The following is a 25,568-nucleotide window of genomic DNA, read 5'->3' as shown; positions in this document are numbered from 1 at the left end:
ACAGCCAAACACTGAGCTGGCATCTTCTTAAAAAGTCTTGCCTCTGGCACGAAAAAGGCAGCCCACACTTCAGAGGAAAGGCTTTGATTAATCCCTGGGTTTTCTCTTAAGTCTAGGTAGTGAGTATGGTGGATGTACCTAGCTAAATGTTTTGTAGGTCTTTCCTAACTTGTATTTAAACACACAGATATTCCTGCCATGCAGCGTCCTAAGTGTCAGCCACTCTCAGCCCTCCCTCACAGCACAAAATGGTTCCTCCCTGGGTGGGTGCAAATCCATTTGCAAAAGATGGTCCAGGGATGTTTGACAGTGTGGAACTAGGAAGGTTACAAAAAGAAGTTGCAAAGCAATTAAAGTTTGAAATTAAAGAAGCTGACACTGAAAATTGCAAGATGCTTGCAGCAGGCAGTTGGAATGTGTTCACTTTGCAGCTTGAAGGCAATTCTCCTTAGTATAAGAGTGAGAAATTCAAGGCCTGCTTTTCAAGAGTGTTGAATGCTTATGTGAGAAGAGCTGCAGGTGCTAACACTCTTATACAAAGTGAGTGACTCCCCCTGGCATTTCTCACCATCCCAAAGGGAAGGCTGAGTGCATGGGACTTGGGTTTTCCTTTCTGTTGGGTTAAAGGGTGTAAATTCCAGAACATCAGATCTTTGGAATAATGAGGCTATAGTTGTAATATGTTTATTAATTTCTCATACTCTCTACTCTAAATCAAAGGTAATTGTCTCACCTTTCTTTTTTTTCCTTATTCACATTCAATTCTTAGGCTTCATTGTTTTGAAGCAACGTATCCAAATGGCTCATTCCAAAGCTTTTTCCTGATCATTAGGGAAATTTTATGAACTCGGAGTTTCGAAAGAGAGTTCATGCAATTAAAATTTCTTTGCCTTCTCCCTGTTCTCTCTGCTCCATTGCTGCCATTCCCACAGGTCCATCTTCTTGAGGACTATGTCCTCATGGGGCCATATGTCTTCCACTATTTTTCCTGTTGTTCCTAATTTGCAAGCCCTCATCAGAAATACCAGACCATGTGGGTACCCGAAAAGTTGTCAGCGACTCCTAGTGAAATGCCCAGTGAATTCTTGCTCCTATACTTGATAGGCTCAAACCATCCCAAAATCACTGACGCTCAAGTTGGCAACTCTCAATGACTCTTCAGCTACCTTCTCCTCCCCATGAAACTTGTTCTGCCACACATGGGCAGACTAGTGGCACATTAAGTGGAGACCTTACACTGTTAATTAGTTCTGCAGATAAATAGAAAACTTTAGTTTCCAAGGTAATAAAAATGCATGTTGTAAAACTCTTACAAAACCAAGTAAAGAGACCTAATAGCTTATCCTTTGTCAAACCTGAGCTCTCCTCCTAGTACTCACCGTGACCAAAGGTAAGTGTCTTGACTCTTTCTGCCTCAATTCCTCCATCTTTAATGAGAGGATAATAAAATGCACATATCTTTATAAAGCACTCCTAGGTTCACTGTTACAAGGCACCACATGTACCAAATATCTGTTTTGATGATGTAGCTAATCACAGTGCTGAAATTGCATTGCCAACGCAATTTTTAGGAACAGCATCAAAAGACTTCGTGACTTGAAGTGCTTAGTTTTGGGTGGCAACATGAAAAGATCACACTGCCTGGTATGTACAATCCTGACTCAAACCCACCTACCACCTCCCCCCAAAAACCTGCCATATTGAACTCATTGTTTTGTATGAGGATTCTCTGTTTGCTACACTCCTCTCCATCACTGCCCTCCATGCCAGCTTGAGGCAGCCTGATAATGCTGTTCTTTCACTGTGAAATCTTGCACACAGCTGAGCAACCCAGTGCAATGATTGCTCATAAATCCGGTTTTGCAGGAGGCTGGTGAACTGGTAAAAAAACTGTGAACGGCAGCATAGCATTTGGGACACACTAAATAAAAAGTGAAGCCTTCTTTGATACTTACTGATGTTTACATGCCATGTAATTATTATTATCATTGAAAATCCCGACTTCCTTTCTTTGAACATAATGTCTAAACAGGAAAAAGGTAACCTTCCTGTTTGGAGGATTGTTAGTTTCAGAAGAAATATATTTTTTCTCTCTTGCTTGCAGTTCTCAAAGATTTTATTTTTAATACAAATGAAAAAGACAAACAATAGGCTATCTAAAAGGAAGGAAAACTGCACGTCTGAAACAAACAGAGTCTGCTATGAATAGATAGTCTTTGCACTATGAAATAATTCATGTCATACCTACATACTGACTTTTGCATATTGGGAAAGGAAATGTAGACTTATTTTTGGCACCCACTACACTGTATATGCACAGTACAAAAAGCAAAGTTAAGGTTAGAAAGGGAAGAGAAGCCTCCCGTCAATCTGCACTAACAGCAAGAAGCAATCACATAGGAGTTGGCCTGCCCCACTGATGTGATGCAAGGCTGACTAATAAGGCTGAATTTAAAACTCCTGGTACCTGCTTGGCATACAGTGTTTTCTGTGGCTCAAGTCAGTGCTCACAGTGGCCTTCTGGGTAAATCTTGGCTTCCAAACTTTACTTTGCAGCTTTTGTTTAGCTAAAGGAAATAATGATGGAGCAGCACCTGTGGCGCCATTCCAGGTGTATGGAATCTTTGATGGCTGCCAGGAGCAGCACAGTGAGAGTGAAGACCAGGATGCTCAGCTCATCTTTGTGAGAGACAAATCAGAACACAGGTAACTAAAAGCTGAGTATGAAAAAGTGCTCATACCCAAAGGCAGAAAGAGCTGTTTGGCATTCCAAAGGTGTGATACCTTCTCAGAATCTGACGAACAGCCTAATGAAATAACCACCAGAAGAGGCCTTGTGAAGTCTGCTGATGTCAGTTTGTCTCTATGGGAGGTGTTCATGTTGCTACTTCTCCTTCCCATTATTTCATTGCAGTCAAGGCTGTAGTTTTGCTGATCCTACTTAATAGCAACAACTAAAACACCTTGCACAAATGTAAGAGGATATATGTGATGTAAGACCACTGCCCAGAGAGGGCTGGAAAGTTGAAAAGGCCAGCCTGTCTTTTCTTCATCATCTTCCTAAAGTTCTTTATTCATGGTCTGATTAATTCAGATGTTCCTCACAGCTATGCAGAAGTCCTGAAATATTTGGACTATTTCAAAAAGTCTTTCGTATTCATGGACTGCACAAATATCTACCTTCTTATGATCCTGAAGAAAGTGAAAAATGTCTTACATGGTCAAACACCAGACATGTATAATTGTTTCCTAATCTCTGGGGTTTTTTTACATCAATCTTCTGATTTTGGAAGCCTTATTTTACCGAATTGCCTGCTTGCTGTTGGTAATACTGTATAAGTGCAAAGAAACTCTACAAATATTTGCTTGCACTAGTCCTATTTTCAGGTGAACCTGCTTACTACGTCAGGGCATTATGCTGGCTCATGTTTGTAGGGTCAGACCCTAAAGATGTGTATTGTTCCTTGTCTATCTTTCCTTGCTTCATGTTTCCACTTCTCATGGAACCCAAGTCCCCTTTCTATGGCAAGATGGTTCAGCACGTGTACCCTTCCTAAATTAGCTGCTTTGCCAGAGACTCACATGTGAAGCTTCTGCTCCATTTGCAGCATCTTCACCGCTCATTCCTACCACTCAGATATATATCGCTCTTCATCTGTAAGTATTTTGCCAGGTATGAGCCTTGCTGTGTGAGTTAACTGGACTGCTGCTATTTGCAGCTCCAGCAAGAAGAGAACATGTCAAAGCCGTTGTAAAGTAATCACTACCACATGAACTTGAGAAGGTGGGATCCCATGGTCTGAAATGCAGATGGTCTCTGGCAGTGAGACGGAGAGCTGCCCTGCTGAAAAAGACCCAGAAGTCAGCAGAGGAGCTGAGTTAATGATGTGACACAAGAAAATTAAAGGCAGAGTGATTCTGAGCAACGTAGGAGCGTCCCACTCGAAACTGAACTCTGCAATCTCATCTATCCTAGTGTTCTCCACACAGGTAGTGCATCTATTGGGATGGGAGCAATGCTGGATACTAACTGTTAGTAGTTAGATCCATCACCTTGTTAATTAACAAGGTGATGTATCTACCTGCATGTGGAACAGTCTCTCTGAGGAGGGATTAGGGATTGGGATTAGCAAATATAATTGCACTTTGCTGAGACTAGTATGCATGTCAGAGTGGAGGGGAAGCCTGGTTTCACTGTATATGAAATAATAATAATGTGAAATAATAATAATGTAAAATGTGAAATAATACGTAAGCATATAACTGTTGGCTTCTGTTACTCTCCACAGGGATATGTTTGTAGAATCTGGGTTCTGGTCCCGAGTGCCTTGATTTCGAGGAGGAGCCCTTGCAATCCTTGGACTCTGACAGTCTGGATAGCTGTTGCTGTTGAACAATATTGCCCACTTGACCAGTTAATGTTTATAATATATATTGCAATGGTGGCAGGAGGCTTTTACCAGTGAATAGCTGAGCTGATACCACGGGGCACTGAGTCACTGTCCTCTGAATATTCCCTGTGCTGCTACTGCAAATAAATTCACCACCTTCCATCTTAATAGCTTGCTTTAGAGCCAGTGCCACACTTCACACCCTATTCTGGACACCCTCCAACAAGTTAATGTTTTTCACTGAGGAAGGTGAGTAAAACTGATGAGAGTATCTTTAACTAAGGAGCCATAAAATTCTAATAGAGCAGTAATGTTCCCAGCGAGCCTGAAGGAAATCCGATCAATAGTTATGAGGTTGAGGCTCAATTTAAGGCTCAATTTATGGCCTTAATTCATCAAACATAGTCATTCTCCATTTTTGTACAGGATGCTTTTGTGGTTCCTGCTGAGCAGAGGAGTATAAAGTCTGCACAAGCTCTTTCTCGACAATTCCCCAGGCTTTGTCATTTAAGATAGGTGACTCTACAGAGGTGATGTTCAGGGTTCTGGGATCTATTTGAAGGTGATTTTTCATCATATAGGACAGACTGCACCAACTGCATTTGTTCTGAGCATCTCAGGCTTGGAATGGTTTCACAGCGAGTGAAAAAGAAGATGTTTTGGATCTCTTTAAAATTTGACACTGCAGTTATTCATATGCCTGTAGACCGCTCCACAGTCAGGAATGGTTCAACAGCATGTTCTCCAAAAAGCCTTTTACTGCTTTTTGTAGACCCCTTGCAACAGAATTTGAAAGGTGCAGATGGGGGCTGGGCTTCTTCTGCATTTCTAAGCTACCTCTGTGGTAGAAAGAAGTTTTCCCAGCTGCTTCTGACACAGGTATGATCTCTTTAATTTTCAAAAATGGTATGCAGGCACAGAGGCAGACAATGAAATTTCATGCAAAGGTTTTATTAAAATCTTTATATAAAATGACAGATCTTTCCGAAGACTGAAGTAAATGCAACCTTTATGTATCCACCTCCCACCAGTGGCATAAGCATGAGGTAGACAAAAGCATCTCAAATGAAATGAGAGCCATAATTAAAGACATCTATTGTATATACTTGTCATTCCTGCATACATAGGTTAGCAGAAGTAAGTTTTAACTACCTGAAGTGATAGGAGTGTCTTGTAAGTATACAGTAAGGTCCTAGCTGGAGAGGACTCTTAATCAACACTTGACCAAAAAATGTTTTGTGACAATCATTCAAATATAATTTCTAAGGGTGCTTTTAAAATCCCCAACTCTTACACCACGTACAGATCCACAAACAATCTGGGCCTGCAGATGATCTTCATTGTACAGAGTCATTCCTGAAATGCTTGTGGTGGCTTTTCTGACTGCCCGGGGGGCTCTGGGAAGCCAGGGCTGCTGGTGACTTCCTAGTCCTTGCTCTGCAGCACCATTTTCCCCCACTGCCAGCAGCTGCAGTAGCGGGAGGCAGGAGGGGTTCTGGAAACCCGGGCTGTTACCTGAGCCAACAGCGACACCCAGGGATTCACCAGCACAGTCCATCCCTTCTTTGATTTGCAATCCCCCTGTCCCATGCCGCCTGAAAAATATTCCAAGGTTTACCCATTTTTCTCTTCCTGAGTGACTACACTGATTGAGAGGGAAGAAATACTGTAGTAATTATAGTAATTTTATCTATAGAAATCCTGTATACTTGTGCTCTGAGAGCAAATTTGATCAGCCACAGGCACATCTATATTCAAATGACTGCATTCACATTTCATCTCTATCAAAACAGTTAGGATGGTATTATTTATTTGCAGCTAAGGTTAAGACAGACAACTTAAAAACCTCCCATTCCTGCTTCCTCACTACAGCAAAAAGCCCCACTGAGGCCCTGCTGAAAGTATTTTGGTAAGCTTTTGTTGAATAAATGTACAGAGATGAACAGTACCTTCAAGGAGTACATCACAATCAAAATAATAGGTGCAGGTCCTGTATCAGTAAACACTGAGTCAGACTTCTATTAAAATGACCCTGAACAACTCCTTGAAGACACATACCTGAGCAAACAGTGGTAAAATAATTAGAGAAGTAAGAGACTACCAGGCATTAATGACTCCAGAAAAACATTTCAGTAGAAGCAGAAAAACAACTTAGAACTGATCAGGACACAGGATGTGCTGAGAACAACCCAAATTATACAGTACAATTACAAAGTGCAAGTGTACTTCCCAATCCCAGCATGCCAACGCTGTCTGTCAGTCACTGGGCCATTGGCCCTGTCACAGGTGTACAGCCTGCACGGCTACTGAGGTAGTCTCTTGTTTGCTTTTCCAGCCTAGGCTTGCTTCAGATCCAAAGGGAATGCCTGCTCCTCTCTGCAGGGCAGAAGGCGGCTCAACTGAAAAAGCACTGGGCTGAAACAGCAGCAAATGAAGTAGACCAGTGACTGTAGCTTTACGACAACAGAAGTTGAGAAGGGGAAGAGCACGAATGAAGTCCAAAGTTTGTATGTTCCAGTTGAGAAGCTGAGGCTAATTGAGTAGGAAGCAAACAAATGAAATCTGTGTTACAACAATTTAAAGCATAAAGGTGTGAAACAATGATTTGACTTTGAAATGGAGCATGAGAAGTTAAAGGTTCAGAAAGCACAGAAATAGTCCATGAACTGATGGTCAGGCAGTGCCTGAAAGCATATTTGGTCACTCCATGGGCTCTTTTTAAAAAAACAACCATGAGCATCCTTCTCTAACTGAAACAGACCCGTGAAGTAGGTAGTACTCTGAAAATCAGGACTGAATTGTCTGAAGATGAACATCCAAAATGTGGAGTATCTATGATTCATTTAAGTCTTCTGAAAATGTGTGTCATAGTCCACAAAATAATAGTACTTTCGTCTATTTGCTTGGTGCTTTCAAGCTGTCTCTATGTTTTGTAGGATTTATACTGAATCAGTTATCATTCTGTGCCTGTCTTTTCAAGGAAAGAGGAACCAAACTTCTGTTTACTCCTGCCATGGAACAGCTGGAAATGGGATATTCGCCAGGAACTCCCACACTGTCAGTGTGAGATGGTTGCTACAGTCTGCAGCTCAATACCATTGGCTTTCCTTTGCACCTTTTTCTCCTTCAGAATTTGGGACGAAAGGTTATTTAAAAACCAGTCTACATCTTGATAATCTTCAGGCCACCGCAAATACCGACTCCTTTGTAAGAAGTTTCTAATTGGTTTGTGTTTCATCAGTTGATATTGAGAAAGTGACCCAACCACTACCATTATGAGGACATCTTTCAGATCAGAGAAGTACCTGCTCTGGGCAAAATTGAAGGCTTCCACACACCACCCATCTTTGAGAAACTGCCTGGTCACAATACAAATTGTTTTCCTGCTGTTCCAAATGGCATCACGAATATTATTGATATGTTCTTCCCCAGGCAAGAAGTCTCTTTCCTCAAAACACAAGGTAAACCTGTTTTTATCCAAATACTGTGAATCCAGGTGCTTTAGCAAAGCATTCTGGACCCATTCAAAGTCATTTTTACTGTAGCACAGATACGCATCATATCTGTATTCACATTTATTTGTTACTTGTGGATGGCTGGCTATTATTTTTTTGGTGATAGTTTTATACCAGATAAAACAAATCCCCCGACAGCGAGTAAAAATGATGGCTGACACCAGAAACATGAGAAAGGTGACAGAGAAGAAGATGAATAGTGAGAACCTGAGTGCCTGCTGGAGTTCATCTTCATCACAACCATCATATTCTAGATACGACAGGGGTACCCCTGCAAATTCAGGTGGGTAGGCACAGTACCTGTCAGATTCTGAGCCAGCTAGGGTTACATTGGTTTCATTTAGCCACACTAGTAGGCTCTTTAAAGAGCAATCACAGACATACTTATTATGTGTTATATCCAGAATATTCAAAGTCATAAAGACTTCAGGCTCAGGGGAAAGCAGCTGGTTTCCAGATAAGTTGAGGTACATTAGGCTCTCTGGAAAAAGCCCAGGAGAAAGATGAGACAGCAGATTGGAAGCCAGATTAAGGGTTTTTAGAGATGTTAGGCCTCTAAAAATGTCCTGTGGAAGAGCACTGAGGTAGTTGTTATTCAGATGGAGAACCTCGAGTTTGGACAGTGCCCCAAACACATCCAAACATAAGTCTCTCTCCCACACAAGCTGTAACATATTTTCACCCAGATCCATATAGCTTAACTGACTATTTTGTATAGCATTATCACTTTTCACACAGTAAGAGAACCGATTCTGTTTTAAGAAGATATATTGCAGATCTGGAACTTGGAAAAGAATATACAGGTCACCTACATTTGCCAACCAATTTCTTTCTAAATCTAGGTATGCTGTATCTATTCTTGTGTAAGCTACAGTCATTAGCTTATTGTCACCTAAAGAGGCATACGTCAGATGTGGAAAGGAAGGGAGCTTTTTAATGGCATTGTCTCGGAGATCAATTATTTTCAGACTTTCTAAGTGATGGAATGATTTTTCACCAATCATCCCAATATGATTCTGCTGTAAATCAATATATGCTACACTGCGTAGACCCTCAAAAGTATGATCATACAACTCACCTAAAAGATTACTTGAGAGATTGAGGATTTTTAGGTTGCCTAAGCCAAAAAATGCTTGCCTTTCAATTTGATTTATCTTGTTTTTGAAAAGGTTCAGGACTTCCAGATTACCAAGGCTTTGAAAGACTAAAGGATTGAGAGAGAAAATGTAACCCCCTGAAATATCAAGGGAACTAAGATCACTTCTTGCTAGTCCTGCAAAAGTATAATTATCTGGATTTTTTAAGTTTTGAAAGCCAAATCCCGAACCCATTATATGAGTGCTAAATATTAAAGACCTGATTTGAGTCCCTTTAATGGCTGTACAGAAATATTGGACTCTCTCCGTGCTCCAGCCATTTTTGCTAAGGTCTAGTGAGTTAAATGTAATATTTTTGAAAGGATTTGGGCATTTGGCCCAGTCTACACTTTCTGCTTTGTACAAAGAATTAGAACTGAGGTTGAACAATAGAAAATGTTTTCCTTGGAAGCTGGTAAGATTGCTCTGACATAGGTCAGATATGTAGTTGGATTTCAGGTTCACAGTTTTCAGGGCTGTTAGATTATAAAATAATGGATGAGGCTGAAGTCTGGTGATTTTGTTCCCTGAAAGATCCAATTCTTCTAATGATCTCAAATCTTGAAAGTAACGTTCCTCAAGGATGGAATTTCCAAGGTAGTTCCCAAACAAACGGAGTACAGTCAGACTTGGCAAACCCACAAAAGCATCAAGATCTGGTTGAAGAATCCTATTGTATCCCAAATCTAAGATACGAAGGTTTGGCAGGTTCCTGAAAGCTCCTTTCCCTATGGTAACAGGGTAGACCAACTGCGTTCCAAATTCCAACAACAACAAGTGCTCCAGCAGTGGAAACGAAGTTTCAGTCACTCGTATGATATAGTTGTAAGTTAGGAAAAGCTTCACCGTATCCTTCGGCACAAGTGGAACATCTGTGAGGTTGCAGAAAAAATATATGGAGACTTGGGCTTCTGAGTAGCAGCTTCTAGATGCACACACCCCACTAGCTAGTGAGAGTCCAAAGACAAGCACTAGCTGATGACACAGCATCATGAACCTAGGTGAAACAAAGTGAAAATAGAGAGCATTAATTCTGCAGTTGGCTATCTATGCAGTGAGTTGTAGAGCTCATTTTTAACAGTTGTGGAAGAGAGGACTAATGTCACACTAAAAGTTACTAGTGATTTGGGAATCTATCCTTTCTCTGAAGTCTAACAGGTACTATCTGATAGGCTGTCTGGTCAGAACATGGGTCCCGGAATGATGCGAGCAACTCCTATGACCTAAAAAGTAACTCTTCTTTATGTACCTTAAGGGTGGCACCATAACCCCACTAGGTAGGGGCTGAAATCTCAGCCTAGCTATTTAATTTGCGCCATGGAATAGGTAATGCTGGTGTATTAGCTTAATTCCTTTATCAGTTATCCAAATAGGTTTAAACAGTTTGGAGTACCCAAGTAAAGTGCAATCATCCAGTCATCTCAGCAGAGCAGGCCAACGCTGCTTCTTTCCCTGAGCACTCTCCTTATGAGGGTTATTACCTATTTGGAATTTAGATTGCTGTCATACAGAACTACCTAACAGCCTCGAATTTTTAAGAGGAGGACCTCTTTTGGGGTTCCTGGAGCCTCAGACTATGCTGACAATGTGAAATTTTTCTTGAAATGGTTGTGAGATACTTTTGAAAGTATAGGCAGGAACAAGGCTTACGCTGAAGGAACAGAAAAGACACAGTAGCCTGAAACTGTCCTGTGAGATTTCATGTTTCATGAAAAACTGTATTCCGGAACTGTAAGTTCCTAAGTTATACAAAAAGGTGGATAACGTAATGTATGCAGCTTGCTGATGAATCCATTTATTAATATATTCCCACTCTGTATTTTCCTTGCATTATGCCATCTGTCTGCCTGTCTCCCTTTTTATCCAAGACAAAAACCTCTTCGAAGCAAGGAAGGTCTTTTTTACTGAGCATGGTAAAGAACAGAGCAAATTATTAGCCCTAAAGTGATTGCTTGTGTACTGTAGTTTTTAAAAAAATCCCTTCTAACTAAGATTGCAACCATCTGCTTCTGCTTTTAGACAAGCATTTATTGAAATGAAATGGTAACCCAGTGGAAGAATTTTTGTGTCCTCCAGCACAATCTGCTTAAAAATTGGTAAGTGTAAACTCTTGGGGAGCCAAGCCCCCAGTGGCCATCTAACGTCTGCAAAGTAAATCTACTTCAGAGAGGAAAAAAGTGGGGCTTTGATCAATTATTGTTCTGATTTGAGCACACTGCTTCTTTAAAGCACAAGTACAAGCCTCTATGCAGAATATTGTACTATTAAACTAAAATCATCTTATGCTTTTTGCTGCCATACAAAGGGATTTCTGGGAAATAAAAAAGTATGTCAGTAGAAACCACTATGACATTCCCATTGCAAATACCAAAGGAAAGAGAAAGCCAATTTTTAGAGACTATCTGCTACATAGGAAATACAAGGGTATTACAGCACAGTCCAATCTCACTCTACCAAACATCTCAAAGTCATTTGATTATATTAAAACTCTAACTTGTAACAGCTGTGACTACTAGAGTGAGTCTGCAAATTTTCACCCTAGAGGCTCAAACACCAAATGGAAAACACAAACACCTTGAAACTTAAAATACTAATCTTTACACTTTTAGGACACTCTTGTGTGCTTAGGACAAGATCTGATTCTTGAGGTAAAAGAGATTATGAATATAGGATAAGAGTGTTGAATTCTGAAGTCCTGGCATTCAAATTTCATTCGCATTTTGTCTCACTAAGGAATTTAGGATGGGCTGCAAAAAAAGCAAATGTGCTGCAAAGAAAAACAAATTGTAGGTAGTGAGTATCAAAATTCTGTTTTATTGAGCATAGTAAAGAATAGAGCAAATTATTAGCCCTAAGGTGGTTGGTTTTGTACTGTACTTCAAAAAAACACTTAAGAGATTTTAACGTCTTCTATGGGGAATAATTCCAAGTACTAGAATATAATTGTATTTACTACCCTCTTTTTTGACCTAGCATACACTTTTAAAGGGAACATTAAAAACAGCAAACTATGTAATGTTTGTTGTTGTGACTACAGAATGTTGTAGGTTATTAAGAAACACCCAAATATATAACAGGTGATTCAAGATCTTGTCTACATTTTTACATTTTTCTTTCCTAGAACCATGAAAACAAAGCAACAAGTTTCCCTTTTAGTATTTGACAACTGTGACATTGGTTCTTGTTGACATTGTAATATAAGATGTTTAGCACAAATAGTTTTAAATTACATTTATCTTTCAGACTTTTACATTTTCATTCCTTGTATTTGCACAGATGCTATGGCTAGTTTTTAAAGTTTGGGCAAAATCACTGCATTATCAAAAGCAGTGGCAGACAGAAAAATACTTTGGAAGTCAATATTTGATGGACACATGTACAACAGACAGCTAGAAAAAAATCAAAATGCTTAGAATGTAAGAATTAGGAAATGTTGTTGTTTTTAAATTTTAAAATGTTGTTTTATTTTCTTTATTAGAATATAAGAAAATGATGAAAGATTTTTAGCCACCTTTCCCTTTATACTTACTTGTTTTTCCACATTCTTGTAAGTTAACAAATACCTAACAACCCTTTAACAGTTGTTACACTCTACTTCTGCTCTGGTTTACCGACAAGGAAGATTTCACTTGTAAACTCTTTGCTCCTTCAATTTTTTCCACATAAGTTACTACCTTCTCTCCCAAATCTTGTCCCTCCATGAGCAGGAGGGTGATGCTGGCAATAAGTAATGCCTCTTACTGCTCTCATGAGGACAACAAAGACTTGTATTTTAACAGAATCCCATCATGTAGCATTTTATGCAACCCTTCACCACTGTACGTTAGCCTTTAAAATGTTTTGGGAAGAATATTCTTCCCACAAAACGAGGATCCTCCCATTCAATTACATGTCTGTGCATGGACATGGAGATGAAGGGATGTCTAAACGCTTCATTCATAGAATCTTAGAATCTTTAAGGCTGGAAAAGACCACCAAGGTCACCGAGTCCCACCTATGACTGAACACCACCACGCCAATTAAACCAGAGCATTAAGTGCAACACCCAGTCATTTCTTGAACACCTCCAGGGATGGTGACTCCACTACCTACCTGGGCTGCCTGTTCCAATGTTTAAACACCCTTTCAGTGAAAAAGTTTTTCTTGATGTCCAACCTGAATCTCCCCTCGTGGAGCTTGAGACTCTATCCTCTTGTCCTGTCAAGTTTAGAGAATCAAGGCCCAGTAGGAGTGGGATGAAAAATGCAGCAAATGCTTTTGGGATGGGAAGTCCTAAGCAGGCTATGTTTCTGAGCAATGGAAATAACTTTTACAATGCAGGGTGAATATTCTACCTAGATCTAAAAGCATAAGTGAGTGCATACAGAATGCACATACTCTAGCTCTGGTCTCAGCCTCCTGTGCATCTGGATCAGGGAAGGCAGATGCAGAAGCTTTGGGTCATCTGGTACTTTCACTATTGTACTTACTTTTTTGTAAAACTTTTGTTAACCTGGTTTGAAATCACCTAGAAACTTTCACTAGCACAGTAAAAAAGGATGGGAACTGGCAGTACCTGAGAGTGGATGTTGTAGCAGTGCCTGTTTATCTCAGCACAGCTGTATACGCCTTAGGACACCCAGAGAGACTGTCAGTAAGCAAGGCTTGAAGTAAAGCTGAAAAGGGGGACTAAGGCTGTCTCTTTTTGTTACTCATACCAGAGTAACAACTCTCCCATGGAGAGTTAGAAAGCATTTGCCATTCTCCTTTCCACACCCCCAACAAAAATACACTGGATTCCACATAAATAAAGAATGGGTTACATACCCTGCTTCTGTCCTTGCTGAGGCCTGAGGCTTGCTTTTAAAAAGAGTGACCTGAAAGAAAAATTTCAGTCTTAGAAGTGGTTTTGTGCAGCAGCAGCCTCCTGTGCTTCTGTCACATAACCCTAGTTTAAATGAGAATCAGCACACACCAGTGGGAGGGAACAGGTATGAATTGTGTGTGCTTATGAAAATGAGCAGCAGGCCTAAGTGTTCTCAGTTGTCAGCCATAGGTTTTGGGGGAAAAAGCAGCAGAAGTGCTGGCTATCCAGATGGACTCTGGGGAAGACCAGTGTAAAATAATCACCAATAAGATTGAAAGAGTTTGAAAATATTTTTAATAACCTATTGCAGTGACCATGATATCCTTCTAAGGAGATTCTTTGTAGATGACAGCTCAGTCAGCCAGAGGAATTGTGTGCCCACCACATGCACAGACTACTTAAAATAATTCCAAAAAGATGAAGTCCTGCGACCAAGGATATCAGCCATTTTGGTGTTTAGGATGTTGTCAATGGATAAAAAGGTAAAGACAGAAAAAGCTGGTAAAATCTTCATATCTGCACCAAAAAGGAGAAAAAAAGAGTACATTTTTTACTAATGCTAATTTTCATGAAAACGTCCAGGTCCTTTTCTGTAGGTCACTGAATCACAGAAGAGTCGAGTATATACACAATAAAGGTAGCAGTATCTTTTGATGAGTGTGTGAGAATCTCATCTTTAATTGCCACAAGCCTGTTTTAGGATTAAGGATTAAGGGATAAACATTAATCCTTCTGCCAAGTTGGAAGGCTTTTCTTCCCTTTAACTTCATAGCTAAGGGTCTTTCTGTTTGGACAGCAAGATACGAGAGCTCTCTTGGAGCCTGCGTGAGTGCCGCTGTTACCCTGATGCCTTTCTGTGAAACACCACTTAGTTGTCACAGGCAGCACAAAAGCTCCCCAGAGAAAAGGGAAAGATAGGATTCAACAACTTCAGGGTATATTTCTTGCCTGTGAAACCAATGCATGGAAGACAGTCCTCTTTTCTCCCTCTGTACCCCAAAACATTAGACACTAAAGTGGCAAACACTGTCTTAATTGTCTCATTATTTTTTTCTAAAGTGAGATGTTTGTGTATAAAATTACAGACTTAACTTTTGATATGCACACTGCTTTCATCATCAGTTTACAGCCTTTCTTGTGACTGTTTCGAAAGTGTATTTAAGCCAACTTCTTTATGTATATGTCCAGAGCCCAGCTAACTGAACAGAGACTGTTTTCTATTCATTTAATCTAAACCATTCTTCCTATTTTATTACCCCCAGATCTTTCTGCCAGAAACTGGCCGAGTACAGCACTGAGAAACAGTATCAATAAAGAAATCAGCCACAGGTACAAAACACATAGGCATGAAAAAGCTACTGGGAAAAGGAAACAAAGATCAGGAGGAGTTTGGAACCTGTAGTGGGTTGACCCTGGCTGGATGCCAGGTGTTCTATCACTCCCCTCCTCAGCTGGATAGAGGAGAGAAAATACAATGAAAGACTCGTGGGTCTAGGTAAGGGCAGGGAGAGATCACTCGCTGATTACTGTCATGGGCAAAGCAGACTGGACTTGGGGAAATTAGTTTAATTTATTACCAGTCAAATCAGAGTAGGGTAATGAGAAATAACTACCCCTCCCTTCTTCCCGGGCTTAACTTTACTCCCAAACTTTCTACCTCCTCCTCTGCCCGGTGACACAGGAGGACGGAGAACCGGGGTTGTGGTCAGTTCAGACATGCTGTGTCTGCCACAACTTTCTCCTCAAGGAGAGGACTCCTCACACTCTTCCCCTGCTCTAGTGTGGGGTCCCTCCCACAGGAGACAGTTCTCCACAAACTTCTCCAATTTGAGTCCTTTCTACAGGCTGCAGTTTTTCACAAATTGCCCCAGCATGGGCCCCTTCCACAGGGTGCAGTCCTTCAGGAACAGGCTACTCCAGTGTGGGTCCCCCATGGGGTCACAAGTCCTACCAGTAAATTTGTTCTAGCATTGGCTCCTCTCTCCTTAGGTCCACAGGTCCCACCAGGGGTGTGCTCCAGTGAAGGCTTCCCATGGGAGCACAGTGTCCTTGGGACACTGATCTGCTGCCGAATGGGTCCTCAAGGAGCTGTAGGTGGATATCTGCTCCACTGTGGCTCTCCAGGGGCTCCAGGGGCACAGCTGCCTCACCATGCTCTTCACCACAGGCTGTAGGGGAATCTGCTCCAGCAGCTGGAGCACCCCCTCCCCCTCCTTCTTCACTGACTTTGGTGTCTACAGAGTTCTTTCTCTCACACATTCTTACTCCTCTCTCCAGCTGTAGTTGTCATTGCACAGTTACCTCCTCCCCCCTTCTTAAATCTGGTATCCCAGAGGCTCTGCCACCATCACTGACGTCCTTGGCCTTGGTCAGCAGTGAGTCCATTTCACAGCCAGCTGGCACTGGCTCTGCAGGACACTGGAGAAGCTTCTGGCAGCTTCTCACAGAGGCACCCTTGTAGTCCCCACTTCTACCAAAACCTATACAAACACAGTACAGAACATTTGGGTAAGCGAGGGCATTTTTGCTCAGTTTCAGGTTAAGTCTGACTCAGTATAAATGATCTCAGCTAGAAGGACTTTCAGATTTTAAAAGACTCTCAATTCAGGCCAGAAGTTCTAGAACAAGAACTGTAACAAAGAAATCCTTTCTTTCTTTTCTTCTCCTTCCCCTTCCAAGCCCAGTTTACTTTTACTCCATCTTCTTTTCCTCAGTGTCTTTCCCTTTTCACTATACTTTGGCCTAGACATAGACCAAGTGCACCAGGATATAAATGAGGTTGAACTCCTACACTGGTATGATCTACTGTATCTGCCTGGTTTCCAGTGTGTCTTAGTCTGGATTTAAAGGTAAGGCTTCAGTTATCTTGGGAATTTTGTTGTGCTAGCTGCCCAGTCAGAAAAGTAACCCCAAGCAAAGCCTGAGAATGAAGATTAGAAAGCATGCACAAACCTAACACAGCCCATGCATGATTATCTGCCCTATCCCTGGCTAGTGCAGCTCTGATCTTGTTTGCATTGCACTGACCCTTCTGTGGAAACACCCAATCAGACTGAAGCAGACTTGAACAATAACAACAACAAACCAACCAAAAAAGCAAATCAAAACCAGAAATAAAAAAAGAGACTAAGAAGCAATGCAAACAATGGAAACCGGTCTCTGTTGTTTATATGTTACAGGGCTGAGACTTCCTCTAAGGTATCTAGAACAGTTGGGCTGCTTACCTATGACTTTCAGTTTTTCTGAGAATGGCTCAAAGCCACTGAGGCTAGAGGCTGTGACTGTGGGAAGTGGTAGCTCAAAGTGGAAGTAAATGCTAAAGGAAAACTGAGGAGTTGACTATAATACTCCAGTTGGGCAAAACAAGAGGAATACTGATTGGATGCAACGTTATGCCAGGGACATGTACTGACAAAGGGAATTACAGGACAGTAACATCCATTGCTAATTCTGTACTCAACACTGGGCTCTAAAGCTGAAGTCTGGTTATGGATTTTAGCTAAACTAGTGCTTTGGATTAAGCAACCATAATTAAGCAAGCAATATTCTATTCCAAAATAATTCAAGAAGTTTATCTTCCAACCCCTGCTCAGCAAAAAAATCTCAAAATCACCCTAAATTGTTAGGGTTGGAAGGGACCTCTGGAGATCATCTTGTTCAACTGATCTAGCCCAAGCCCCCTGCCAAGGCAGGGTCACCTAGAGCAGGTTACACAGGAATGTGTCCAGGTTGGTTTTGAATGTCTCTCTGAGCAGTCTGTTCCAGTGCTCTGCCACACTCAATCCAAATAAGTTCTTTCTCATGCTGAAGTTTCAGTTTATGGCCATTGCTCCTTGTTCTGTCGCTGGGCACCACTGGAAAGAGTCTGGCACTATCCTCTTGGCACCTACCTGTGAGATATATGTATGCATTAATGAGTTCCCCTTTCAGTCTTCTCTTCTCTGAAGGAAAACTGAACAGGCCCAGCTCCCACAGTCTCTCCTCATAAGAGATGCTCCAGATCTCTCATCATCTTTGTTGTCCTCTGCTGGACTCTGTCCAGTAGCTTCTTGTCTTTTTTGTGCTGAGGAGCCCCGAATCGGACACAGCACTCCAAATGTGGCCTCATTAGGGCCAAGTAGAGGGGCAGAATCACCTCCCACAACCTGCTGGCCATTCTCTTCCCAATGCATCCCAGGATACCACTGATCCTCCTGGCAGCAAGGGCTCACTGCCAGCTCATGGTCAACTTGTCATCCACCAATATTCCCAGGTCTTTCTCAGCAGAGCTGCTCTCTAGTAGGTCAGCACCCAACCTGTACTGGTACTTGGGGTTATTCCTCCCCAGGTGCAGTACCCTACACTTGGCATTGTTGAAAATCCTCACAGCTCTTGCATCCTTGTGTGCACAGCCACATTTCTGCAGGACAGATGGCAGGTACTGTTACCTGACACACTTACGTGCTTACAGCCTTTTGGTTAGAGCAGTTTCCTTGAGTGAGAACCAGACTGAAGCTTCTCAGACTGAGGCAGGCTAAGCACTCGGGTCTTCCACTTCCTTTAATGGTCTAATTGGGCCATAGCATCAGGGACTTCTCTTTTCCTTGGCTGAAGATTGAAAGAAAATGTTCATGGCTCACATGCCCTGCACTAGACTCAAAGCTGCAGCTCTGCTAGAGGTGCTCCACGCAGGCTCCCCTGAGTAGGTCTGCCAGGGGTCATGTTCTTTGTATTGACCTCCCCAACACCTGCAATTGCTGTGCAAGGCTCCTCACCCCGGGGTGATCCCATGCAATGGCTTACACGCACTGGGAGCCACCGCAGATGTGGAGATGCCTTGTGGGTTTATGATTGAAGGAAGGGCCTTTTGGATCACATTTTGGGGACTTGGCTGCCTAAAATCCACTGAAATTCACCTGAATAGAAAAATATGTCTCAATCTCATTCTTCAGATCTTGGGTTCCTTCCTGCCATCCAAATGAATAGAATCTCCCTTGTGCAGCTTTCTCTATATATTCACATGTCAAAATTCTGTAAGGAAATGAGAATCATTCCTACTTCTTCTATCAAGTGCAGAACAAAATATCCTTGTCTAATGCCCTAACATCACTCATATTTTCTTCAGTCATGGCAAAAACTATGGGCATCTTTCCCAGAGCCTCGTGATAAACACTGGCTGTGAAGAACTATTTGTATTTGGCACTTGGTAAAATTTCTAGAAAAAAACCCCAAAGACCTTCAAAGAGCATCCTTTTTCTTTTAATCTAACAGATAGCCTTACTGACAAGGAGTTTGTAATATTTATCTAGGCCATAAAAAAGATCTTGAAAGATATACTGCAAACAGTAAACCTTTGTTCTTAGACCGGTCAGATAAAGGCCAACTGCTATTGTGAAAATTTGTATTGCTGCTGTTATCTGATTAGATCAAATCTACTTACTGAAAGAAAAGTAAAGATCCGAGCTTTTGCCCAAGCTCTAAGCCATCATAATATATGCATTTGTGCTCATAAAAAGTTGAGCAGTGTAAACATACTTTTCATCACGGGGCCCCTCTAGCCAATTACAAACTAAAAAAGAAACTATTTCATTCATCATATGATTAATGAATATGCCCCCACCCCCTTGGCATCTCCCTTAAGTTGCTAGGATTCTTAACTGTAATATAGCATTTTCCAACTTAAAATCAGGAAGCATCTTATAAGGCAAGTGAGTACTGTGGCAGTTCCTGTCACTGATGGAAAAAAACATAAGGCAATAAGGCATTTAATGACCTGACAGAGCAGAAGGACCGTAAAATTCAGCCACTGGTTTGGGTGTAATGATGTAGTTCTTGTTTGTATTTATTTGTTTTGATATCCCATCAGATTATATGATGAGATGCAAACACACAAAGACAGATGTGATTCCGTAATTATAGGGTAAGAGTTCTTTAAAAGAAAACAGTCCCCAGAAGGATAAGAAAATAAACTTGAAAAAAACACGCTCTAGGCTATTTCTCCAGAGGACAGGAGTAAATTGGATAGGCAGAGGGAGGGTGCTGTAGCCCCAGACCCCAGGTCCTGGCCCCAGTTCAGTCGTTTTTAGCCCCTAGCACATTTTTAAGTGTCTCCCTGCTGATTAGAGCCAGGCTGCTCCTTTCCCTGCCTGAGCAACCAGCTGGGCTGGTTGTTCCAGTGAAGCACCCCAGTGCTGGGCACTGGTTCATCTGCCAGCCCCGGGTAGCCCAGCCTCCCTCACCTCTGTGTCTCAGAGGGGATGATGAAGAGAGCTTCAGAAGAAGGTCAAGAAGGTTTCCTACAAACTTCCAGGTCCTAAGGAAATAGGGCTTCAGCAAGGGCAGTGAAGATTCAGGGGGCTGTTGTGGTTTTTTTTCAAGTTGTTGCTACTGTTGTTTCCCAGTAGAGACGTTCATTCAAAGCTGCACAAACAACCTAGCAGTCATAGTCACCACTCAGATACATCCTGAGTCCATGTTTTCCTTTTTTCTTTGAAAAATGTCACGTGAGAACTGCCTGGTCTAGACTAGAAGTCATTCCAGGGAAGAAATGTTTCCTTCTTATTAGCTCCCCTTCCCTCTTAGCTATCATTTTGGACTGTGTTCTTCACACAGTGGATTTAGCTTAGGAGCACAATGTCCTTTTTTTGTGCTTGCAGGATAATTAGAAGCAGAGAGGATTTAAGCTCTCGCCTGGAAGAGATCAAATTGATAATAGGAGAGGAGTCTCAAGAAAGACAGTCAAATTTTTAACTTAGAGGAGGCCAGCTTTCACAGATGAGACAGAAATTCTTGAGGAAGCAGCAGGAAGTGGAGAAGCAGCATTCAGACAGTAACTCCTGGGATCACAAGCAGAGCTCTGTACAGCCTTACCTGCAAAAGTAACCTTTTCATAAAGCTCATCAGCACTGTCATGCCTGTGAAATAGTGGTCATGCATAAAACTGGTAATGGGTTGGTAGCCTGAAGTCAGCAAAGGTGACTAACTGGCTAGCCAGAGGGGGAATGGCGTGGTCACCCCTCCTGCACTCCTGGGACCCAATCTGGAAACGTTATTTAATAAAGAACTACTAAAAAATATGGAGACAGGTGCCTGAATATGTGGAGCCAAATGGAACAAATGATAACAAAGAGATGGTTGCTTTTGCAAGGTTTTTTTACACATACATTTTAATAAAGCAATCAAAAGATAACAAGCTGCAAATGTCCAGTGATGAAAAGACCATAAATACAATACAAAGAGAGAGAAAATCTGCCAGACATTGAAGTGAAATTAGAAACCTGCTCTGCTCTTTCCTGGAATGGAGATGTTGAAAGGATAGTTTCTGAATTTCTTTGAAATAAGCTTTAGATCTGAATAAATTTGAGTTAGTTGGTGGAGGAGAAGAATGTGAAAATTTCACTCACTAGTATGGCTGACATAATCCTGTACTGTAGAACCTACAATGCAATGAAGACCTGTGAAGAAGACAGAAAAGTAGCTGGTAGCCTTTCTGAAACCATTCCTGAGGGAAGCTGTGGGTGAGTGGGTTGTTCCGTTGACTCACAGCATGGTAGTAGCACGCTAGGTCTCACCTGCATATATATTCCAGGTCTGACACCTAGGGACTGCTGAAACAGAAATCTTCAAGCAGGTTATATTTTAAATTCTGTCCCTTCCCAGCTTTTTCCAGAGGGAAAGCTAGCTATGTCTTCATTTAGCACATTAATCTATCAAGTAAAACAGCTACTCTCAGTTCTGTTTTCTGCACAACGCAACACCAAACCATTTTATCTCACACCCCCCCCCATTCACTGTGGAAGCATTGGTTATTCTGGACTGGAGGCACTCTCCTCTTCTGTTACAGCTCTTCCAGCTGAGTGAATAATGTTCAAGAGTTGCTAAATCAAAGACGCGCTTCAGCCTACTGAAGGGTTAAGGGATGCTTTGTATGGGGTGAAGGGAGGGAAGGGAGATCTGCTCTGGGCAGCTTCCGTGTTCTGACTATGCACATGTTCAACCCAGAAACCAATCCTTAGAGAACACCTTGGAAGTCCTTCTTGTCCTCCCCTCCAGTTGCTGCCTCTTACCATCTCAATCAGCTTCTCACATAATGACAGAGCTTCACAAGGAAGCTGGAGGAGGCCAAAATTAGCCTGTTCCCAATTAGGATGAAGACATATGTCCCATTCACCCTCAGGCAGAGGATGGAAAGGGCTGAACTCTCCCACAGCTTGGGTGAATGCTCCCAGCCATAAGCCACGGAATCAAAGATGTGCAGTTCACCACTCCATTTTAAAACACTACTGTGCTTTGGGCTGGCTCTGAGCTAGAAGCATGCCTACATCACAACACCTGTACCACGTAGCTGTATCATATGTTGGCTGGTCAGCCCTGCCAGACTCGGGCACTGCTGGGTGTCTGCAAAAGCATAACGCTTCATGCTTGAGTACTCGAAGTACTGAAGTGAAAGGTGGGAACTGCTGACATCCTGCAAGGTGGAGTCTTCCAAGGCCAGATGCAGGCATGTCTCATCAAGTCCCACCTCTGATGCCTTTGTGCCTCTTAGGGACTTTATACTCCACATACCTATTTTTTCCCCATAAAATGAGGGTAATGATCCTTGTCTGCCTCGGGGAGGGCCGGAAAGTGAATGAATGCTAAGTTACATACTGCTCTGAAAAATGCAGAAGTGCAACCCTGGTGCCAAAACACTCTCCTACGGGTGGATACCCTTATTTCCTGGAGACTGAAAAGGGAACGACAGAGGGGGGAAAGCGAGGGTGACGACCGACCCTTGGGCTGGCGTGGGCTGTGAAGGAGCCATGTAAGGCTGCTACTCAGACTCCCGGCTCCCACCCGTATCCCGGTGTCCCGGCTCACCTCCCGCCGGCGCCCGGCCCGGGGCGGAGCGGAGCAGCCCCGCACGGGAAATCGGGCGGCGCCGGGGAAAAGGCTGGGAACAGCCGCTCCCCCGGGAGCGCCCCCCGCGCCTGTCCCCCCGCGCGTTATTCCCCGCGTACACACCGTCCGGCTGGAGCGGGAAAGCGTGCTCGACCTGCAGGGAATGGCTGAGGATCGGTGCCGGCGGGGGAAGCACGGCTGGCCGGGACGGGAAGGTGCGCCCGGGAGGGAGGGCAATGTTCACAGCGGCCGGGAACGGCGCTGCAGCTGAGCCGCCTTCTGGTGCACGGCGACCGTAAATAAAGGGGCAGCGCCGGAGAGAGCTGGGGTGCCGCAGGGGTAGGGCATGGAGGAGAGTGGTGGTGATGTGCATATGGAATGGAAAAAAAAAAATATTGAAAAAGATAGAATCACCAAGGAAGAAACACTGGGAGGGAATTTCCCCAGCACAGTGGAAATCCTCCCCAGCTCTCCAAGACCGGCTGCTGGATACCGAACTCTGGGGCCCCAACATAAGGGCGTGAGTGTTGGAGCACGTCCAGAGGAGGGTCATGAAGATGCTCAGACGGCTGGAGCACCTCTCCTGTGAAGACAGGCTGAAAAGAATTGGGGTTGTTCAGCTTGGAGAAGGCTTCAAAGAGACCTTATAGCATGTTCCAGTTACTTAAAGGGGGCTTACAGAGAGTTGGAGAGGGGCTTTTTACACGGGCTTGTGATAGGACAAGGGGGAATGGCTTTCAATTGAAAGAGGGTATGTTTAAATTGGATATTGGGAACAAATTCTTCATTACGAGGGTGGTGAGGCACTGGCACAGGTTTCCCAGAGAAGCTGTGGATGCCCTTTCCCTGGAAGTGTTCAAGGCCAGGTTGGATGGGGCTTTGAACAACCTGCTCTAGTGGAAGGTGTCCCTGCCTATGGCAGGGGTGGAACTAGATGATCTTTAAGGCCCCTTCCAACCCAAATCATTCTATGGTTCTGATTCTATGGGAAGGGGTCAGTCAAGGGGAAACCAGACTGAGGGATGCAGCCAGGACACAGGAGTAAGCTTTTATGGGCTTTGCTACATTTTAATCTGTAGGAGATGATCATACCAACTCACCTCAGTGTAAGCAATGTGAAAATTTGTGTTTGCTGGCTGCTTGGTGCTTGAGCTGTTTCTTTTGGTCTTTTGCAGGTGGAAAGAGCCAGTTTATCTCTGCCTCTTACATCCAATACAGCTGAGTCTCTGATGTGCAAGTGCACAAGATAACTGTAAGCAGGTGATCCTCTACTCACATTCTTATCCTATTTCTAATGGTCATTATATTCCATCTCCTACATTACCTTATACTAAGTGGAACACTTAGGTTTCCTAAAGAAGTTAAGGTTGAATGACAGATCTGTAACTGGAGTAATTTATTTGCCTGTTACTGTAATTCTTAAAGAGGAATCCAGGAATGAAAAGGGGAGGTAAAAGAGAGGACAGAGTAATTTTTATTTTAAAAAATTACAGTAATTTAAATTTTCAGGTTGCACTGAAATAAAATTTCTGGAAATTGATGCTGTTTGAAAAATTGACAATCTCTGAGCTAACTCTTGAGCGCACGGCTGCCTGGCCTTAACTGCAGCAGTGAGCTGAGGATTTAGTAACATTGCATGGGAGACACAGGAGCCTAAAGCATTGGATCTCCAATATACAGCATGTTAACCAAAGCATGATCTAATCTGGACACTTGGAAATGCAGAACTCAGGGCCATGTCTTAAGATTCACCTTTTAAATAAAATGAGGCTCCACTCTGTTGGCGTTGCACAACTCTCAGCCTCTTTTGGAATTAAGTGCCTGAGGCAGCTCTTGCTTGTAACTCACACCAAGTTATAGACCCTTCTCCTACCCAGGTGGCTCCTTATGGAGCCTTTCTCTTTTTAATAGGACGTGAACTCTTCTGTCTCTGATGACCCCTGTTGTCACCCCCGACCATGAGGATATCTACAGAGGAAATTCTCACTCTTTCCTGCTTGAGCTGTTCTGCTTTGTATGGAATCGACTGGGCCTGAGATGACACCAAAGTACCTGTCTTCATACTAATCTGGGTTACATACCTTTAATTACTAATACTTATGTCACTCTTGTATTAAGTACTTACAAGTGACTGCATATGCATGTATTTTAATGGTCTTAATGCACTTCTCTGGTTGCCTGGGATATGTTTTACTTATGTTAAATCAGGTAAGAAATTACAACACACCCTGGCACTGAAGCAGTATTTCTAAGGCCACTGAAAACAGGACCTGTGTGTTTGAAGACAAGTAATTTGGAATAGCATGTTTAAACAAAACACAGGGAACTGGAGAGAGCAAACAAATTCTTTAGGAAAAGTCCTATAGAATTCTATCAGGTCACGTGGGATATTAGAGAAGTATCTGTGAGCACCCATTGTTTTGTGCAAATTTGCACTGTGAGGTTGTGATACTTATGCTCAAATAAATAACAACTTATTTTCTGTTTGGTCCTGCTTCTCTCTTACTTAGAGTTGAATAGATGGAAGTGGATACTTTAAGTTCTGAGTATTTTCAAGATTACTCTTAGCTGTAAGTGAGTAAATCTCTTTTCTACTGAGTCTACCACCATAGCACCTCTTTTTATGTGGTGACAGTAAAAACCAGCATCAAGTTTTAACCATGTGTGCCCTCAGTTCACACATCACAATATGTGTCAAAGGTGGATACTTCACTTATAATCCTGTTGTAGCTTGTTGTTGCAGGTGGGAAGCACCCAGGATCTTGTCAAGGTCCTGATTTTGTGGATCTTGCCAGCTTAGGCAAGTTTGCCCATACACCTA

At 42.5% G+C, this 25,568-nt stretch overlaps 1 protein-coding gene and 1 long non-coding RNA gene across 5 annotated transcripts; one reads left to right on the top strand and one right to left on the bottom strand.

Moving 5' to 3' along the window:
* Positions 1 to 5,353: 5,353 nt before the first annotated feature.
* Positions 5,354 to 23,253, bottom strand: TLR5 (toll like receptor 5). 3 transcript variants are annotated; one of them, XM_032681376.1, is made up of 4 exons: positions 22,871 to 23,253; positions 13,849 to 14,404; positions 13,135 to 13,239; positions 5,354 to 10,039 (listed from the first exon to the last, which is right to left on the bottom strand). In XM_032681376.1, exon 4 carries the CDS (start codon positions 10,033 to 10,035, stop codon positions 7,450 to 7,452), a length of 2,586 nt encoding a protein of 861 aa, XP_032537267.1. In that variant the 5' UTR covers positions 10,036 to 10,039; positions 13,135 to 13,239; positions 13,849 to 14,404; positions 22,871 to 23,253; the 3' UTR covers positions 5,354 to 7,449. The 3 variants fall into 3 exon arrangements, with proteins under 3 accessions (XP_032537267.1, XP_032537268.1, XP_032537269.1); XM_032681377.1 differs by having other exon boundaries at positions 13,849 to 13,898; XM_032681378.1 differs by lacking the exons at positions 13,135 to 13,239; positions 13,849 to 14,404.
* Positions 16,548 to 25,340, top strand: LOC116783663. 2 transcript variants are annotated; one of them, XR_004355782.1, is made up of 3 exons: positions 16,548 to 16,737; positions 23,923 to 24,007; positions 24,659 to 25,340. It is a non-coding gene; the product is annotated as an uncharacterized LOC116783663 (long non-coding RNA). The 2 variants fall into 2 exon arrangements; XR_004355781.1 differs by lacking the exon at positions 16,548 to 16,737 and adding an exon at positions 22,887 to 23,267.
* The last annotated feature ends 228 nt before the right edge of the window (positions 25,341 to 25,568 follow it).

Source organism: Chiroxiphia lanceolata, chromosome 3 (assembly GCF_009829145.1).
Source record: "Chiroxiphia lanceolata isolate bChiLan1 chromosome 3, bChiLan1.pri, whole genome shotgun sequence".
Classification (NCBI taxonomy): Eukaryota; Metazoa; Chordata; class Aves; order Passeriformes; family Pipridae; genus Chiroxiphia; species Chiroxiphia lanceolata.
This window is presented reverse-complemented; position numbering and strand designations above follow the sequence as displayed.